The sequence below is a fragment of the Homarus americanus genome, unplaced genomic scaffold, assembly GCF_018991925.1.
Source record: "Homarus americanus isolate GMGI-L3 unplaced genomic scaffold, GMGI_Hamer_2.0 scaffold37032, whole genome shotgun sequence".
NCBI classification, from domain to species: domain Eukaryota; kingdom Metazoa; phylum Arthropoda; class Malacostraca; order Decapoda; family Nephropidae; genus Homarus; species Homarus americanus.
Genome location: NW_024731852.1, coordinates 8,723,154 through 8,743,812, shown reverse-complemented (window position 1 = coordinate 8,743,812; position 20,659 = coordinate 8,723,154). Strand labels below are relative to the sequence as shown.

The following is a 20,659-nucleotide window of genomic DNA, read 5'->3' as shown; positions in this document are numbered from 1 at the left end:
GCTCATATGAGCATCCAACCTATGTTTGAAGCGATTCAGTGTATTCGAGTTAATGATGATATTTGGTAACTTGTTCCATTCATCCACTAATCTGTTTCCAAACCAGTGTTTACCTATTTCACGCCTAAATCTAAATTTGTCTAATTTAAAACCATTGTTATGAGTTCGCTCCTGGTTGGATAGTTTGAGTACCTTTGTAATGTCCCCTTTGTTTAGCCCTGCCTTCCACTTATACACCTCTATCAGGTCGCCCTCGCTCTACGTCTCTCAAGGGAGTGCAAATTAAGATGCTTTAACCTGTCTCTATACTCAAGTTTCCTAATGCCCGGGATTAGTCTTGTCATCCTCTGAATTCTTTCCAAGGATTCTATATCCATTCTGTAATACGTTGACCAGAACTGAAATCATGTAATCAAGGTGTGGTCTCACAAGAGCAAGATACAGTTTTAGGATGACCTCGCTAGTCTTGTAATTAACACTTTGTATGAACCCAAGTACTTTATTAGCCTTGTTACAAGCAAAACACATTGTTTACTTGGCTTAAGGTTCCTACTTATCATTACTCCAAATCTCTTGCAGTCGATTTCTATGCACATCGTTGTTCATCTGGTATCTGGTTTCCTACTAACCTGTAGTCGTAATACCTTGCAACAGAGAGGAAATATTGGCTTGTTGATAGGAGGTGGAGGCGTAACAAGGTATCTGTCTGGCCCATATATGAAGAGTTGTTATAGGTTAGGTTATTTGTAGAAGGGAAGATGTGTGTTGGGAGGAGAGTTCCATTGTGGTGCAGGTGAGAGGAGTATAAATCATGAGGTGGTAGAGGTGTGTGTGGGTGGGTGTGAGGTGTGTAGGGGTGTGTGTGTGGGTGAGTGCTGTTTCAACATGATATACAGACGTGAAGCAGCAGCAGCAGGGAGGAGTGTTTCGTTGTTTGTCCACCTGGGGAGAGTGTTGCTCCCTGGTGTTTCATCAGACAATTGGGAGCTACAGTGAGCCGTGAAGTGTTGCGGGACATGGATGTGTTGAGAGGATGGCAAACAGAGTTGGGTGATTATATTTCGTCTTACAGCCAAATTTAAAGCAACTTAACCTCACTGGTCACGTTAAGTCTGCGTTACAGCCTCTTACTTAACGCCAGGTAGAGTTAATTAATCCCTAGGACTTTCCCCCAGCGGCCGCCAGATGTCGTATGTTCACCTGTCGCTCCCCGCTGAGGCTCTGTACGTCGCCCTTTTGTTTCTCCTCCCGCTCTGAGTCTTAGGTCATGAGACTTATTCTGGGTTCTTTCTCATTCGTTGCTGAGAGATATTGTTGGTGAAAGACACACCGTTGTAGGACACACACACACACGCACACACACACACACACACGCACACACACACACACACGCTTTAAGGTGGTAGACAGCGACGTTAATGACAGTTTTCCACAGTAGACAGGAAAACAGACAGCAAGAAATGAAAAGTCCAGCATCAGTTAAAATGACAGGGAAAGGAAGATATTCGGTCCACATTAGACAGATAATAACGTGATCTGTCCAGGCTAGACCGTGAGAGCAGAGGAAGGGACTCACAGGGCGGACAGCGACAGACAGTGTGGTTGGAGGTTGTGGCAAACCTCCTGGCGAAGGCGTTGCTGAGGTCATTATCTGCCGGCCGGCGTTGAGTGATCTGCCCAGCACCTCAACTTTCTTGGTTTAGGTAACGCCGCAGACAACCCTCTTGTGGCCGCTGTCTGGTAGTCTGCGGCGTCTTCTGCTGGAGGTGTGGGGACGACGACAGCCAACAGGTGACCCATGGCTTACCTGCTGATGTTGTGGTCGTCAAGTTCCTCTCCTAACCTGAAAGAACATTACCTGACATCTACTCCTAATACCAGGTACTTCATGTTCTTCAATGTCACCTTCACCTACGTGTTCCTAGGTTGGGTTGATAATATGTTGTTCCATAAATACATAGAGAGTTAGTAAAGATTCACCTTAATTTATAATCTTCTGGGATAGATAAGGAATTTTTTCAGGGAGAATTTGCCTTAGATTATATTACAAGTTCATTTTTTTTAGATTTTTTCCCCTTTAGAATTAGATTGTCTTAATTACACACGAACATATGTGCCTCCTGGAAGAACAGATGACTATTCCTCAACCCACCAGGTGTACTCAGGTAAACCTCACCACCATTACGCTACTTTCCCCTCTCTATCTAACCCAACTAAAAGTAAAAGTTTGCATCTCTTTTTTTACTTTCCCTAGTGTGGCTGAGTCGTGTAATTGACTCATTAGGACCACGTCTGACTGCCATGGTTTGATTACTTCCGTGTACAGTACTGATGAAAGGTTAGGTTAGGTTAGTATGTAAATGACTTATTGGGAGACATGACAATAAATTAGATCTTTATAGGAGTTAATATGACAGTGAGAGAAGAAAGTGTAACACGGGGACGAGATAAAGAAGAGATAATATGGCATAAGAAACACTGATGTTACATTATAGGGGGTAGAGAAGACCCTTGAGGTACTATATGACGCGGGAGGAACCTAGAGTGTGAGCCATCAAGCGTGAGGATGTGACGGTGAACGGGAAGATCTATCGACCACGAAATGATGGAATGAAGGTCTCAGGTGTTGGAGGGAGAGGTAGTGATTGGTCGACACAGGAGGTTATACCCCATCCAATCAGACCTACGCTGTGATTTGTACCCATTCCGTCCTATCCGTCTATCCACCCATTCCGTCCTATCCGTCTATCCACCCAATCCGTCTATCCATCCATCCGATCTAGATTTTGCGATGCATATTGTGGTTGTTGTTGGATTGTATGAGTATTTATATCCTGTTGTATATTTAGCACCACGTGTTTTCATAACAGGTAATGGCGGCTGCTAGATGTGGCCTGTGTTTGTTGACGGTGACTCGTGCCTTGTCGCCAGCTATACATTTCCTGTTATGAATTGCAATACGTTTTATTTTCTCTAGTTATTGGTATGTGTGTGTGTGTTCCATTTTCGGGGGTCTGTCTGTCTGTCTGTCTGTCTATCTGTCTGTCTGTCTGTCTGTCTGTATATGTTAGCGTAATGTGCTGAGGAAATGTGTGAACGGAGTGTTTCGAGGAGTTTGGTTAGTACAGTTGTTACCTCTCTCTCTCTCTCTCTCTCCACACACACTACCACAACACATCCTTGACCAACTGAACAAAAAACTTCTGGAAATCACTTCTGTTTTTTCACATCAATAAGAATTTAGCAAAAGCGTGATATAACCCGTAAAATAACACTAATTACGCATAGCTGAAGGGTGTGTGTGGAGGGGGGGGGTCATCTTAACGAGCCAATTGAGTTGTTTTCCCACATTTAAGGTAGTTTAGAGGTGATTGTTATGATGACGATGTTGTGGGTGTGTCGGGGTAGCTCGCGTGTCTGTAAACAAGTGAAGAGCGGCTCCTTCAGGCTATAGACGTGGTCAGGCTCCCCTACAGCTAAGCCTTCGTCAGGATGGGGTTTATTTCTCTTTCTTGTGGGAATTCGGGTTAATTTTAAGGGTGTGGGGTGTGGTTCAGGGTGTGGTGGGTCGGGTTGTGGGGGTGGTGGGTCGGGGGTGTGTGGGCGTGGGTGTGTGGACCGGGGTATGGGTGGTAGGTCATGGGTTGTAGCATATACCACTATAGCATACACGCAACGCCCTCAGTTACCACACCCTCAGGTAACACACTCTAAGGCAACACACACACACACACACATACGTCTCTACAGCCATTATGAAAAAGCTACATTGACTACATAAAATAAAAGAGAGTTTTAAGGACCTCACTTTCGTCCCTCCCTCAGGTGAATACTAATGAGCATCTCAAGGTGATGGTAAGGAACACGAGACTCATAATTACTGATGTTTTTTTGAGAGTTGAGAGTAAATGGCTCTTAATGAATGGCAATTAGTGAGGTGTGTGTGTTTGTTGGTGGTCACTTAGACGAGGCCAGGGTGGCTCTCTCTCTCTCTCTCTCTCTCTCTTTCATCATAGGTAAGCCATTATGAAAGCACTGGGTCAAGGTATTAGACAGTATACAGAGAACAGACAGGTGTGGTCAGCTGCGTTATACCAACTACTCGTAGGTAATGTAGGTGGTTTTGGCGACACACGTCCAGGCCTCACCTTGTATGTCGCCACCACGAGGATATTTTTGCAATGTACGCGTTGTATCCCACACGTCGTGATATAGGACGTGTCGACTCTTAGGTTGACGAGTCCGGACGTGTTATTTAAGACGTGTCGACTTGGAGTGTCTTATCCCAAGTCACTTTAAACTCCGGATGGTTCGAGTTCACACGTTTCACTCTTGGACGTTTCGACTCCAAAAGTTTCGAACTAACCTCAGCCAAGCAGTAATGAGCCTTTTTCATATATATAGGAAAGACGTATTTTCGGGTTTTGGTGGGGGCTGGTAGGGGCTGAGGGCTGGTAGGGGCCTGAGGTCTGATAGGCGCTGAGGGCTGGTTGGGGCTAAGGGCTGGTAGGGGCTGAGGGAGTGTAACCAACCACAAGTGCCTGAAGGAGGTTCTCCACCCTCACTCTGATTACGTCATGTACCTCCCCTCCCTTCCCCTCCCCTCAAATTCCCCATCCCACTCCTTCCCTTCCCTTTCCAATCCTCCATCCTCTTACCCACCACTCTCATCCCTCTCATCTTCTCTCCTCCTCTTCCTGCTGTCACCTCTCCCTCTTCTCCTCCTCCTCCTCCTCCTCCTCCTCCCAATAAGTTGCTGACAATTGCACTAAAGTCCCGCACGTTTCCATAGTGTTCCTGGCTGCCGACGTTTCACCAGAGGACATCATGGTTTAAATGTTTAGCTCAGGAACGGATTTTTTAACCAGGAACGTATCGATGAACGTTTTTAACCAAAGGGATATATTTAGTTTTCCATCTACGAACGTTTTTTTTTTTAATTGAAGAGACACACCTCGACCTGATGACTACACCTTGGCTGCTTTTGTTTCCTCATAACTCCCTTCTCTTCTTCCCTCACGACCTTCCATCTCAACACGCAACGGCCCCTCTCCCTCTCCCTTACCTTCCATTCCAAGCGTCTTTAGCCATAATATCGTTAACGAGTGCCTGGCGCCGTCTCCACCTTCGTGACTGCACCATGATGATCAACCACAACACATTACTGCCTGAGCTCCTTACATGTCAGAGGTTGGTCGTGTTCCTTCCTCGGGCAACCACAGCGATACTTAAAGACCTTGTTAGTCGTGTAGTCGTGGGCTGTGGGGGGGCGGGGGCGTGGGCGTTAGGGGGTCGAAGGAGAGGAGCAGAGGGTCGGTGGGTTGGTATCTAGGGCGTCGTGCCTCAAGGGAGAATTTAGGAAGTATGGTGAGTGTTTGAGGTCTCCTTCGGGGAGGTTATGGGTACCATGGTCGACCCTTCTTCTATTGTGTACTTCAGGTGATGACGATGCATCTTTTTATTGTTGTTGTTGTTGTTTTAAGAAGCATCCAGTTTACTGTTTAATATGACTTATTATTTTTATTGTTATTATTGTTGTTGTTGTAGTTTATGTTGTATTTGTTGTATTTATTATTATTATCATTATAAACAGTATTTACTCTCTGGTATCATCCATGAACACTCCTTCGCTGGACAAATCCTCAGCAACTTCAATAAATCCTGAATCCTATATAAGGGGGAGGTGGAAACGAGGATGGACGAGTGGATTAAAAGTTGAGGTCCCCGGAGAGAAACACTATTTTGAAGGGTGGGTGAAGACGGTAGTAGTAGTAGTAGTAGTAGTAGTAATAGGAATGGAATTATCAATATGCGTAGTGGTAGTAGCAAAAGTAGTAATTGTTGTTAGAATGGAAGTAGAAGCAGTAATAGTGGTGGCAATGAAATTAATAGCAGTAGTAGTAGTAGTAGTAGTAGTACAGAAAACAAACTACGACAGAGTTGAGCAATTTGTAAACACCGTGGGGAGCAGAGCGCGGCCCTCAGGAACACCACAGCGAGAATAATGGCTGGCAACACTGCACCCGACAGAGGGGGGAGGAGGTTGCACAAGAACAGGGCCTCCATTACTCCCTTTTACCACTCACTAGACCCCATTCCTACCATTATTTCCCCCATTACCCCCCACAACCACTCCATCTCCCACAACCACCCCATCTCCCCACCTCCCACGTCAACCACAGCGACCTCATCAACCCACACAAGGCAAACAACTCTCGATTTTAGCCCAATAATGACCTTAATTACAGTGTAGCATAGAGGCGAGTACAGGTTGCAGGAGGTTATGGGCGAAGGTAGGTGTGTGTCTCCCCTCCCCCATCCCCCCTGTGTTGTGTTTAAAGGGGTAGGTTTGTCTTCCCCTCCCAACCCCTGTGTTGTGTTTAAAGGGGGTGGCTCTCCCCCAACCCCCTGTGTTGTGTTTGGGGTGGGGTATTTCCCTCCCCCCCAACCCCCTGTGTTGTGTTTAAAGGGGGTAGGTGGTCTCCCTCCCCCAACCCCCCCTGTTGGTTTAAAGGGGTAGGTGTGTCTCCCTACCCCCTTGTGTCTAGGTTGAGGATGCTCGGTTGAACTAGATCGTCTGTGTTATGCTAATGGTCACCTGTATGCTAATTGGTGCCACTTAACAGGTAATTTAGTTTCTATTTATTTTGGGTTAAAGTTATTAACCACAGATAATGTAGAGTGTTGAGTCGATGCTAAGGTTACTCTCTCTTTCTCTCTCAGGTACAGCCACAGGTGAGTTACAGGCCACATACAGATGGTGGGTGTGGTAGCATCACCACACACACATACTGGGTCAGTCGTCACCAAACGTGGTCTCTTGACGTGTCCAGATCATAAGGCTCGGCAGCTGTTCCTTCTTTCTCCTGGGGAATAAGTCAAAGTCGTTCGGTATATATAACGTTCATAAACAGACGATGAACGTTCATAAACAGACGCAGAACGTTCATAAACAGACAAGAACGTTCGCAGAGCAGAACGTTCATAAACAGACGCAGAACGTCTATAAACAGACGAAGAACGTTCATAAACAGACGAAGAACGTTCATAAACAGACGAAGAACGTTCATAAACAGACGCAGAACGTTCATAAACAGACGCAGAACGTTCATAAACAGACGAAGAACGTTCATAAACAGACGAAGAACGTTCATAACAGACGAAGAACGTTCATAAACAGACGATGAACGTTCATAAACAGACGAAGAACGTTCATAAACGACGAAGAACGTTCATAAACGACGAAGAACGTTCATAAACAGACGAAGAACGTTCATAAACAGACTCATGGAACGTTCATAAACGACGAAGAACGTTCATAAACGACGAAGAACGTTCATAAACAAACGAAGAACGTTCATAAACAAACGAATACATAAAAAAATACGAGTAATCTAATGCACTCTACGGATCGTCTCGTCATTGTTCAACCAGTAATAATGCCCAAAGCTTTTTAAATATATTACAACAGAATATTTTTTTTTCCATGGCGATTAGTAGTTAAAAACGAACCCTAATGAATCCTGCAGCCACTGTCGCAACACACACACACACACACACACACACACACACACACACACCCACAACGAGTGTAAGTGTGGTCAAGAAAATTAGTTTCGTGTCCTTTGTAAATTATGTTGTGAAAAAGAGTTAATTGTTTCTTTACTTTTTCTTTAAATCAATATGTTGCTAAGAATAGATCTCTCTCTCTCTCTCTCTCTCTCTCTCTCATATTGTCGCAAGAGATGCACCATAACACAGCATGGATGGAGGGATGGAGGGAGGGGAGAAAAAGGAGGAGAGAGGAAGGAAGGGGAGGGAGTTATGACACCGCCAGTACTGCAGGCTGTGTTTAGCATCGAGTCGTCGGCAATAAAACTGACTTTGTGGTATTGAAGACCCTGACAGTGCGTGATGAACCACCACTGTCGTTTTTGCGGCCTCCTCCTCCTCACTCTTCTTCTTCCTCCCCCCTTCCTCCTCCTTCGCCTCTTCCTCTTACTCCTTCTCCTACTTTCTCCGTACCTGACCTCCTCCTCCTCCTCCTCCTACTCTTCTTCTTCCTCCCCCTCTTCCTCCTCCTTCGCCTCTTCCTCTTACTCCTCCTACTTTCTCCGTACCTGACCTCCTCCTCCTCCTCCTCTTCCCTGCTTGTCACTCAAAAATTCCCCCCTATTGCTCTATTGATTAATGAAGGTTGTCCCAGTTATTATTGTTACTATTATTGTTTTATGTAATATATTTACGGTTTTACTTTTGTTTACTGTTTTATATCTAATTTTTTTCTATTTGTATTTTAGTTTTCTTAAGCTTGCATCCATATATCGTATCTTATAATCTGTTGCTAGTCATTTCACCTCTTCTAAAACAAACCAATATTTTTTTTTCTTCTCTCTTGCACAAACTCTCTCTCTCTTACCCACTCATGCATTAATCTACTCTTAATTTTTTTTCACCTACAACTTGCAACATAAATTATCTGGGAATGCAATGATAATTATCCCGAGTTTTTCATCTTGTTAACCTTTGGGGGTGAATTGCCGTTTTCGTAACACAAGAGATCGTAAAGGAAAATAAATCCTATTGAATCTGATGGTGTATGCGGCGTTCTTACAGCAACCTTAATGCATATACTGTAGTGATTTTGTTGTCCAATGTTCAGCATTATTAGAGTCGGGAATTCCTCGTAGACATAATGTGTAATTTATTATTATTATTATTATTATTATTATTATCATTATTATTATTATTATTATTTATCTATTTATTTATCACCACACAGCCGGAAAACTATCTCCAAAAACAAAACATCTTGCCGCCATATTCTGTTGACAAGTTTTCCTCTAAAATTACGTTGGCCAAGATATTTTTTCCCTATTGAGTAGATTAAACATTAATAAGTATTTCTTAAGTAAAACACTAATAAATAATTTCAGATAATAACGTAGGAGAGATGGGGAGAAGAGGAAGAGGAGGAGGGAAAGGAAGAGGAAGAAGGTACGGGTGTAGTGTGTGGCAGGGCCTGGGGTTACTGAGCCACGCAAGAGGATAACTGGCCTTTATCCTACACCGCTGACGGGACCTTACCACCACCGGTAGTAAAGACACGTCCTCCCTGCTACAGCCATTGTCTCTCTCTCCTACGGGCTACCCACCTTCAGGTAAGAGCTTCATGAGTTTGTAGTTTTCATAGTGGGTGATTTATTCATTCTCCCTTCTGCAGTAGTGTCCCTCCTTCAGTAGTGTCCCTCCTCCACCTACCTCCTCCTTCAGTAGTGTCCCTCCTCCACCTACCTCCTCCTTCAGTAGTGTCCCTCCTCCACCTACCTCCTCCTTCAGTAGTGTCCCTCCTCCATCTACCTCCTCCTTCAGTAGTGTCCCTCCTCCACCTACCTCCTCCTTCAGTAGTGTCCCTCCTCCACCTACCTCCTCCTTCAGTAGTGTCCCTCCTTCAGTAGTGAGTCGTGACCCTCCTTCGTCTACCTCTTCCAGTCCAGTCATCACAGCTTTACTTTCAACTTGTTATATTTTCATTAGTTTAAAAGGTATAGACAATAAATACCTTTGTTTCCGGGTTATTAGATATTGTTGGCGTATTGTTCCGTGGGTGTGTGATGTTCCTACACGTGTTCCGTGGGTGTGTGATGTTCCTGCTACGTGTTCCTTGGGTGTGTGATGTTCCTGCCATGTGTTCCGTGGATGTGTGATGTTCCTACATGTGTTCCTTGGATGTGATGTTCCTGCTACGTGTTCCGTGGGTGTGTGATGTTCCTGCATGTGTTCCTTGGATGTGTGATGTTCCTGCTACGTGTTCCTTGGATGTGTGATGTTCCTAGCATGTGTTCCGTGGGTGTGTGATGTTCCTAGCACGTGTTCCTTGGATGTGTGATGTTCCTGCTACGTGTTCCTTGATGTATGTGTTTTATTATGTAAGGAGAAAACAAGGGAGTATTTATGTGTAGTTGTTTGTTTGTTTGTTTTCCAGGATGACTATATTGAGTTTCCTGCGTCGACGTGTACTGGGTAAAGCTAGTTCACTAATTAAGGTGAGTTAGTCTCTCTCTCTGATACCATTGTAATATAACAGTAACCGCCCACCTTCCTCTCTAGGCGTAAATATATTCTCCTATTACTTTATCTTGATTTTAAACAGTTACGTAATTAATGTATATACGTCATAGTTTTATTTTGTGTGTTTGGGGATATTTATGGTCAGGAAGGGGAAATGTTTTAGTTATCTCTGTAGAATATTCCCTGCAACTTCCCCCAGTATCACTCCCACTCCCTAGTTTCTCCCTAGCACCCCCCATTACCCTTCCTAAACCTTCCCCAACATTTCTCCTACACCTTGACCACTCCCCAAACACCCCCACACCTCCCCACCACTACCCGACCACCACCTCCCCACCACTACTCCGACCACCACCTCCCCCACCACTACCCGACCACCACCTCCCCCACTATTACCCGACCACCACCTCCCCACCTCACAATTACCTCCCCACCACTACCCGACCACCACCTCCTGACGAGTAATACCTTGTGTGTGTACCCCCCCTCCTGCAGCGTAGTGTTACCTGCCTTGGGCGTGGTGTTGGTGATGCAGCTCCTCACTACTCACCCCGCACAGCAGCCCACCAACCTCGCCAGCCTCATCGTCCCAGGTAAAAAAGACTTGTAGTGCAATGGGGAGTCTTATAACCATGCAGTGAGTCTTATGATGGTATAGTGAGTCTTATTGTTGATGTAGTGAGTCTTATAGTGGTATAGTGAGTCTTAGTGGTATAGTGAGTCTTATAGTAGTATAGTGAGTCTTATAGTGGTTTAGTGAGACTTATAGTGGTATAGTGAGTCTTATAGTGGTTTAGTGAGTCTTATAGTGGTATAGTGAGTCTTATGTTGATGTAGTGAGGATATTAATGAGTCTTTATGTGAAGTGTACTGATGCATTTGTCAGCAGAAAGGTCCATAATTGTTCATCTGGTTACTTAAATGAGGCAAATTACTTACATTCATACATTCATCAGTTAAGTAGGACAAAAGTAACATTAAGTATCTTTTTTAATTCTGACTCGAGACAAATAGAACGTTCGTAAATCAGCAGTGAAATAGGAATGTCTCTTTTGGGACGCCATTTTGAATTTTTTATTTATTTAACACCAGATGATTTTATTTAGTCCAGAGGGTAACCCGTATACAAGAGGTCAATAGTAATGATTTAGATGCACTGATCTCCTTTTTGTTGATGTTACAGGCGAGGCCATTGACCCCATCTACGAGGAGAAGATTGGTCACGGCCACAACACCCTCAGGAAGGAGCTCAAGGACCCTGAGAACTCCCTACCAGTGATGCCCAAACCTTCCCCTGTCACTCACGACCGTCACCCTGCTGCACCCCTCCCTCTTCCCCCTGGCGTTCCTAATAGCAGTGGCAGTAGTAGTAGTAGTAGTAGTCAGCAGGCAATCAGTGGGGCTAATAAACAGAGAGGCGGTAGTAGTAGTGGATAGTAGCGGTGATGGTGGGAGACAGCAAGGTCAAGAAGTCCTCCTCCTCATCATCATCATCGTCCTCCTGGTCGATGGCAACTGCTAATATCACCGACAGCCACAAGGTCAGTCAGGGTCAGAGGTCACTTGTACTTAACCTTGACTTCTCTTGTCTTCATATTGAACCTTTTCCCTAATGAGAGGACACGTCACTCACTCACTCACTCACTCACACGACAACTGAAGGATAAGTTTTTTTCTTATTTCCAGGTTCGATTCAAAGATCACGCCATCACCAACCAGACGGTGACGCTAACACTCATGTCCAGCTCCGACAAGGTCTTCATGTCCCTCAACAAGAAGGAGGTGAGGGGTGAGGTGTTTTCCTCTCCTTAATACCCGAGAATCACCCTCAAGTATCAGGGCTTCTATACTATCATTAATGTTTTAAATTGAAGGATGTTTGTGTTGTAAATATTCCGGGAGACAATGCAGCCACAGACAGCACCTCCAACACCCCACCAACGCCTCCCCAGCGTACCCACCATCTCACCACCACCCTACCACCTCACCAAACCCCCCACCACCTCCCATTCCCAACACCCCATCACCTCACCAACACCCCTAACACTTCACCAACACCCCACCACCACCTCCACTGACTCGTTGTGTGTTTACAGATCTACAGGAACCTCGGTGATCGCGGCCTACACCTGGTGGTGCTCAACCAACACACGGGGAAGGTGATGGCCCGTCAGGTGTTCGATACCTTCAGCGTCGGCGTCGAGGAGGAGATGGTCGAGTTTATTGACGACGTCCGCGATGGCAGAATCCTCGTGTTTGCTGTCTTGGTAAAACAACAACAAATATTTCCAACAGTATAGCTCATTAGTGTGAAGTTTTAGTAACTGCTTAATTAAAATGTCGTAGAAACTATACCTTCAACCCTTTGAGGACGATGGTTTAACCTCCAGGACTCAAAGGGTAAAAAATAATCTGCACATACATTAGCTCTAAACTCTCCCCTGTTATTCTTCCCACAGGACGAGGCCAGTAAAACTTATCATGGCGAGGGAGGAACAAACTGAAGGAGTTGGGGTCGAGGTGGTTTGGACAAGCTGGGCTGGGACATGTGGGCTCTCGTCACCAGGAAGGGCGGACTGAAGATGGCTGAGACGTACTCCAACGTGGCCACTGCTGACACAGGCTATGAGTGGGGGCGCCCAGTGTTCCTCAGGACTGACTTTAACCTTGAGGAAGAGAATGGTAAGAGGGGAGAAGGTGGAGGAGGATAGGGGAGAAGAAATGACGGGGAGAGGGGAAGGAGGAGGACAGAGAGGAGGAGGATGAGTAGAGGAAAGGAGGAAGGGAAGGAAGACATGGGTAATACGATTGGAGTATGATCGAGAGACAGACAGATATATAGTGAGATTAAGAAAGTAGTATTCAATAAGTCTCACAGAAAAGAGTTATTCCATTTTTTTTCAGTGAAGTCGCCATATTTCTACCCTATATAATTGCTACCTATTGTAAACGGACATTTATTGTTAGGTGCATAGACCCTGTTAGGTAGAGGAGTGTTGATGACCGTGTTTGTTGTGCCTCCAGATGAGTGCCAGTGGCCCCAGAACGAGAGGAATGATGCCCGTCGTGTGTCTTGCCGGAGGTATGATGGCTGGTGGGGCCGTGTGTGAGTGTGAGGTCACCTCCTGGTACGATGTCTTCTTCCACACCGATGACAAGGTAACTAGTCGACTCCTTCCACCATTACCAGAGTTCCACCTATCTCCACGTACACTACCACCAGCACCACTACCATTTCCACCACTACTGCCACCACCACTACTACTACCACCACCAACAACACCATCAACAGAATTGCACTTACCTTCACCTGCCTCCACATACACTCACCTGCCTTCTCTCACAGCACCATTATAATCTGTTAAGGGCTGAAAAGTGTTCCTACTTCAATTCTAACCTCATAACCTCATTCCTCATATGTTAGAGAATGACTGAGGTGCTTCATCGACCTCAGATTTCTCTTATTTTGAAAAGTTATCGCAAAAAATTGTATATGTATATACACAATAACGTCAATACCGTTTTCCATTATTCATTTTGGAAGTTTATTTTTTACCATACTAAATACGTCACTGTCAATATAACTAATCATAGAACCAATGCTTACACTAACAATGTAACAGGGAACTAAGTTGTTGTTATTACAGAGTTATATTGTCAAGTTAATTATGTCACCCTCCAGCATACTGCTGTTATGTCACCCTCCAGTATACAGCTGTTATGTCACCCTCCAGTATAGCTGTTATGTCACCCTCCAGTATACTGCTGTTATGTCACCCTCCAGTATACTGCTGTTATGTCACCCTCCAGTATACTGCTGTTATGTCACCCTCCAGTATACAGCTGTTATGTCACCCTCCAGTATACAGCTGTTATGTCACCCTCCAGTATACAGCTGTTATGTCACCCTCCAGTATACTGCTGTTATGTCACCCTCCAGTATACAGCTGTGTCACCTCAGTATACGCTGTTTGTCACCTCAGTATACTGCTGTTATGTCACCCTCCAGTATACAGCTGTTATGTCACCCTCCAGTATACTGCTGTTATGTCACCCTCCAGTATACTGCTGTTATGTCACCTCCAGTATACTGCTGTTATGTCACCTCAGTTCTGTGTTATGTCACCCTCAGTATACGCTGTTATGTCACCCTCAGTATACTGCTGTTATGTCCTCAGTATACGCTGTTTGTCACCTCAGTATACTGCTGTTAGTATTGCTGTTATGTCACCTCCAGTATACTGCTGTTATGTCACCCTCAGTATACTGCTGTTATGTCACCCTCCAGTATACTGCTGTTATGTCACCTCAGTATACTGCTGTTATGTCACCTCCAGTATACAGCTGTTATGTCACCTCCAGTATACTGCTGTTATGTCACCTCTAGTATACTGCTGTTATGTCACCTCCAGTATACTGCTGTTATGTCACCCTCCAGTATACTGCTGTTATGTCACCCTCCAGTATACTGCTGTTATGTCACCCTCCAGTATACTGCTGTTATGTCACCCTCCAGTATAGACCTGTTACTCACTCTCACTTCACCTCCTCCTTCCAGCTTCACAAACAGCTGTCACTGAAGAAGATGTATAAGGACATAGGTGTGGTGATCTTAGCTACGGACAGACCTCATTACCTGTACAAGTGAGTGGCACTGTCTGGTTCACCCCCCCCCCCCACACACCGTCTTTCTGGCAACACTGTGGACTAAATGCTAATATCTCATCTAACCTTCTGTTGTTTTCCCGCCATATATTCTTCAGTTCAGAGTTTAAGGATAAATGTTAATATTAGTTTTATATAGTTTTTAGTGTATAATTTAAATAATATTGAAGTTGTATTGTATAAAGAGTCTCATTATTAATACAATATTGATGATTATAATGAGTAATTCAATAGGCGGTAGTTTATAGTTCCTTAATCTGCCACAGGACAATGAAGGCGCTGTGGGAGGCACCTGGTCTAAACCGTGACCGTGTGGCAGTGTACGCCAGCTCCCACCACCGTGAGATCACTGCCGTGGCCACACTGTTTGGCGTCCACCTCGTTGTTGATCCGACACGAGGCAACTCAACCAAGGAACACATCAGGCACAAGGTTCAGAGAGTCTTCAGGTGAGATACAAGGTTAAGTAAGAGTCTTCAGTTGAGACACAAGGTTGAGAGAGAGTCGTCAGGTGAGATACAGGGTTCAGACACTCTTGAGGTGGTAGAGGTGTGTCACTATAAAATGGGAGTCTCGGTCTGGGATATTGGCAGTCCAAAATTTTATTCAAAAACAAATAAAACTTAAGGGTGAGGCCTCAGGCCTATGTGAGGACAGAAGACTAAACAGCCACCCAAAATCTCACTTCTCACCCCAATGTTCTGTCACCAGGGACGTGATGGGTGCCAAATTCCCCAGCGAGACGGTGCCTGAAGGTGCCTTGCCCGAGGACGTCTTAACCCCCTTCACCTGCGGCCACATCCTGATACTCGAAGACGACATTCAAGTCTCTGTCGACATTTTCAAGTAAGATGAATACATTATAGTGTGTGTGTGTATCTGTGTCTGTTTTAAGTAGCTTGTGTATTTACTATGGTTCCTTGTCATGAAAATCTAACACTGCCTCATATTTCCATCCCTATTAGTACGAGTTACTCTGATTAATCCCAGGATATGTTGACTCAGTGTCATACGTTCATGTGCATCACGAGTAACCTGTTGTGTCACCATGTGTAGGTTCCTGTACTCGGTGTCCCCGGTGCTAGAGAGGGACCACACGGTGTTGGGTATCTCCTCCTACAACTATTACGGGTTCACGGACGTAGCCATCTCCCTCACTACTGTTTACCGCACTGATGAACTTAACCCCATGGCTCTCCTCCTCCCCTCCCGCGTCGTATATGACCACATCGCTCCCAATTGGCCCAAAGTTAATACTGTGAGTATACCTGTGATCCCGTCTACTTCACACCTTTAATCTAACCTACCTCACACTTTAATCTGTCCACTTGAAATCTATCGTTTGGGTGGATTTAGAGACCTTGGATTCTTCTCTCACTCAGACCAAAGAATGGTACCAGCCCCTTAGCCAGGCTCTGAAGGCTGTGAGAGGAAGGGCGTTGCTCTACCCCGAGGTGCCACGAGCTCGACACACGGGGTACCGGGGAGAGACAATTGCGGGTGGCATCCAGTACAACTTCTTCAGGGACCACATCCTCGCTCTCACCACCGACTATGACCTGTCTGACGCAGAAGTACTGAAGTGGGTGTCCTGGAGGAGTTATATTTTGTTCTTTTCACTCCCATTCAAGAGTTACTGTGACACACACCCTTTTTTTATCGCCATGACCTGAATATCACCCACAAGATTAGTCAACCATTCCTTTAGGGTTATTTTATGATGAAAGATGAATAGGTGTTCCTCATTAACTCCTGAGACTTCACCTACCGTTCACTTTATACCTTTTAACCTGCAAATTTCACAGGTAATATTTTGATGCTAATTAGGTCTGTCAATTAGGATATTTTTTGTAATACCGAAATTTCTAACAGGCTTGAGGCTTCCCAGTACGAGGCGAGATTAATAGATACACTCAAAAGTGCAGCGGTCATCAGATTCGATTTCTGCCAACACGATCTTCTCTACAAGGAGGTTAGTCTCCCTCCTTGTGACTATAGACGGGAACTAGCACTAGAAAAGAGAAAACTATAAATATTAATAAAACAATAACATTAAACTTATACCCTATAGTAATACCAAACGTAAATGTCTCATCACAACAGTAAGAAATTTATGTTATTATTACCGTTGTCTTAATCTAAAAAGCAACATTAAGTATGTCTACTCTTTTTTCTTCGACAACAGGATCCACTAGTGATGTATATTTCCTACAATGGTAGCCACAGTGATGATACTACCTTCTCATACGTCATGAAGGTAAGTCGTGATGTACTCATTATAACTACTCTCATTGTGTTGCATACTGATGTCGTTGCAATATTTAACACACCCTGACATTGATGCATTTTCCTCCTATGTAAATAATAAAAGAACTTTTAAAAATTATACCCCAAATATACGCCTCACTTCTTTTGACCCTGTACCCCACCACACTCATCAAAACGTGAATTAATTCCCTAACTTAATATGAGGTTCTGTGGCGGGAAATATTGATTACGTTAGTTAAAAAATGGTCTTGTTATTGATACGTCATTGATTTTGTTATCGTGTGATTTCTTTTGTTATCGTTACGTTTGTTTCGACAGTGTTTACGGACGTGGAGTTTGTACCCCGAGGCTGGGTGGCGGGGAGTGTGGCAGTTCCACTACCATGGTCATTTGCTCAGCATCGTCGGCGTCCCATTCTCCCCTTACAGGTTAACTAACTCTCCACAACATCAATATTATGGAAATATTTTGTGTTTTACTTAACAAAAATTAATTAGATTAGAAGTGAAATAAGCAAGAGTGAAAATTACGTTTGATTTGTTTTTACGTGAGCCATAACTTAAGCATTCAAAACGTAGTGCTGTACTTGCAATCACACTGACATTATTTTCCGTTCCATTTAACAGCTACCTGATGCCCAAGGACCATGAAGTAGTGAAGGCTCCACCAACTACCACCACCAGCAGCGCCTCCTCCGAGTCATCCTCTTCCTCCTCCCCGACACCCGCATCCGATAGCCACCCATAAATGAACATGTACTACTGCTTCTCAATTATAGGAAGTATATTAAGAGTTAATTTAAGTAACACCAACGATATAACACTTACTCATATATCCGGAAACGATTGTAACTAAAGAAAAATGCATTCAGTCTATGGTCATATTACATGTAACCCAAATATCCTGTCAAAAAATGATAGAGTAACGTAATTAAAGTAACTCGTGGTAGTTTGAGAGATATAATGAATGGTAAGTTTAGTTATATAAGCAGGAAGAAGAGCACACCCAAAGACAGAGTATTGCCTCATGTGTCCAGTAGTTTGAAGAACATTAAACACGCAGTAGTAGTTTTCATCTCAAAAGCACAATAAAAAAACCCCAATAATTTCACATATAAAATAAAATACCATAAAATCTTCCTATGCAAAAACATAACAAAGATAAAGTAGTATTTAAGAGATACAGTAGCGTAGTTGAAGACAATTATTAATAAATTTGGCAGGAAAGAAAATACCCACCAAAAATTACCCAGAGGATGTTCTTTTCTGCGTGTCTAGTAACGACAGCAGGTGAGTTAAAAGGTGCATCATTAATTAGCTCATCAATCACTGTACAATTAGATTGATTACTAAGGTGTCATTGTTGGTGTTAGAGAGAAAGTAAAATTATATTGATCACTGAATAAAATTGTGTTAATGTAGTTTCAGTATCTTCCCTCCTCAGATCAGATTTTTTTCCACGTGTTGTACTTTCTTCTGTGTTGCTGTTTTTGGAATTGCAATTCTCACATTTTTTTCTCGTCTGGGGAAAAAAAAGGATACGGTTTTCAGAGTGTAAAAGTCGGGAAGTAAGTTGAGGTTAGGAGTCTTCTGTCACCTCATCTCCCCAATCCAGAGGAAGACTCAGGTAGGGACCTCATTAATCTCGGTTGATATTTAGGTTAATTGATACCTACCTGAGAGCTGCCCAGTATCCTTCGCCCCTAGGTTTATTTTTAGTGAAGAATGCCTCCATGTCCCTAGATTGATTTTATATGTATAGGTTATTTTCACAGGACTAAGAGATAAATGTGTGTTTGGAGACAAAGCCAGAAGGTATTAAAGAAGGGCTATTATAACTGTGGTTCCTGGAGAAAATCAACATTCTTTATATTTGGCAAAATCAGTCATCATTCACAAGGGCATAATAAGTTGACACGAATGCTATACAGAATCTAGTTGATATCATCGATTATCTAATACTAATATTCTGAAATTATGAACGTTCATTAAAGTTGGTTTGTTAAATTGCCGTCGGAACAATATAGAACAAATATTCATTATAGATCCAGCCTTCCCGTGAAGTGAAGGAGCCGCCCCTGGCCATGCACGGGAGGTTTCATGCCTCAGTATCATCACTCACTAGAGGGTGGATGGACGCGTAAAGAAAGGTTCCCTCCCCTTCCCCGCGAGGCGAATTTCACACGCAGGCCTCAAGGCGCCCTCAAGTAGGGTTCAAGACTCGAGGTGCACACGCATACCAAGCATCTGCGAGAACAGCGCCACATAACTCCCGGGAACCTCCACTACCGCCGCCTTCCTGCTTCACCTCCATCTTTCTGTCAACTTTTCGCCACACAAGTTTACAAACAATCTGATTATCACACTGATTTTTTCTCACGTTAGCACCTCACAGTATCATTCACGTTCTAATCTGAGTTATTTATTTACTGTAATTTATTATATATTTACGTATTGAGCTGAACACGTCCCGTTTAGTATTAAGAGGTACAGTATACATTATCACTTCTTCCCGATAATGATCTGATTGGTGTAATAGACTTAAATCGTTAGTTTTATCCAGATATTATACGTGTAGTCCTATTTCGCACGACAATAACTTAACCAGTCGGTGATTGGACGATGTCATAAAAAATGTTCAATCAATGCGCGTTTGGATTTCTGCTTAGTCAAATCATAATACTACCATGGTATAAAATGCATGTAAATCACGGAGATGAACGATAGCGTACTTTAACACAGCAAAATAATTTGCCAATGAATTAAGAACACTCAAAGAAAACTATATACATTGATGATAACAAATCAGTGTCGCCAGCTTCTTCGTGTATACATAACTTATCAAACTAGCTTTACAAGGGAATTATTTACTCACCAAAACCAGCCAATACAGTTCTTTGTTGACACTGAAGGTAGGCAAAGAGGCTGAGTGAATTATTATACTCCGATTATCACGATTATTTTCCCTGGGTAACTTGAAATCCCCCATGCAAAGTAAAATAATTGCAGTCAGTTTAACCATTTCTAACTGTATAATAAGTTACTTTTGGAGTAACATTTTCTTCTTAGTTTTATTATTTAAGCGATAACGTTCTCATGTGTATTTACTACACCATGTTACGTGTACAAATTCAGATGACATTAAATGTTATACAGTATAAGGATTCCTTGTGGTAATGTTCAGTTGATATCAGGTGCGACTAGCTCAGGCAGTCAATTGGCTCAGCCGTGTCAATATTGTTATCATTGTCCACGCTGTGTCTGTATTTTTTCTTGGATGAATAAACTGTTTCAATATCAATTTCAATCAACACAGCCAACTTTGAGGCTCAAAACATACAAACAGACACCAATCTAACTAATAGGAATTGAATAATTCCCGTAAGACTACTAGTTCCTCATAATATTCCTTTTTTAGCAAGTACTGGGGGGAGGGGCGGAGTTAAATGGAAGTGATTGATATTATGCTTTGGATCAGTACTGTATATTTATTGTTGTCGCGAAAAAAAAAATTGTAGGGAGACATGTTGTAGCGTAGTGTAGTATCCACTACAATGTCATCATGTAGTAAAGTATTCCATCCACCCATTAAGGCAAGTTTTCTTTAGTACATTCTGATATAACATTAAAAACAAGTATTATAATGTAACATTGCA

The 20,659-nt window shown here is 43.5% G+C and overlaps 1 protein-coding gene across 1 annotated transcript; it reads left to right on the top strand.

Moving 5' to 3' along the window:
- The first annotated feature begins 10,565 nt into the window (after positions 1–10,565).
- Positions 10,566–18,424, top strand: LOC121868034 (protein O-linked-mannose beta-1,2-N-acetylglucosaminyltransferase 1-like). Its single transcript, XM_042368282.1, has 15 exons — positions 10,566–10,664; positions 11,255–11,612; positions 11,758–11,853; positions 12,168–12,338; positions 12,531–12,753; positions 13,096–13,230; positions 14,630–14,715; positions 15,003–15,185; positions 15,448–15,582; positions 15,793–15,994; positions 16,119–16,318; positions 16,609–16,708; positions 16,922–16,993; positions 17,323–17,432; positions 17,631–18,424. The coding sequence occupies exons 5-15, from the start codon at positions 12,697–12,699 to the stop codon at positions 17,749–17,751; spliced, it is 1,401 nt and encodes a 466-aa protein (XP_042224216.1). The 5' UTR covers positions 10,566–10,664; positions 11,255–11,612; positions 11,758–11,853; positions 12,168–12,338; positions 12,531–12,696; the 3' UTR covers positions 17,752–18,424.
- Positions 18,425–20,659: the final 2,235 nt, after the last annotated feature.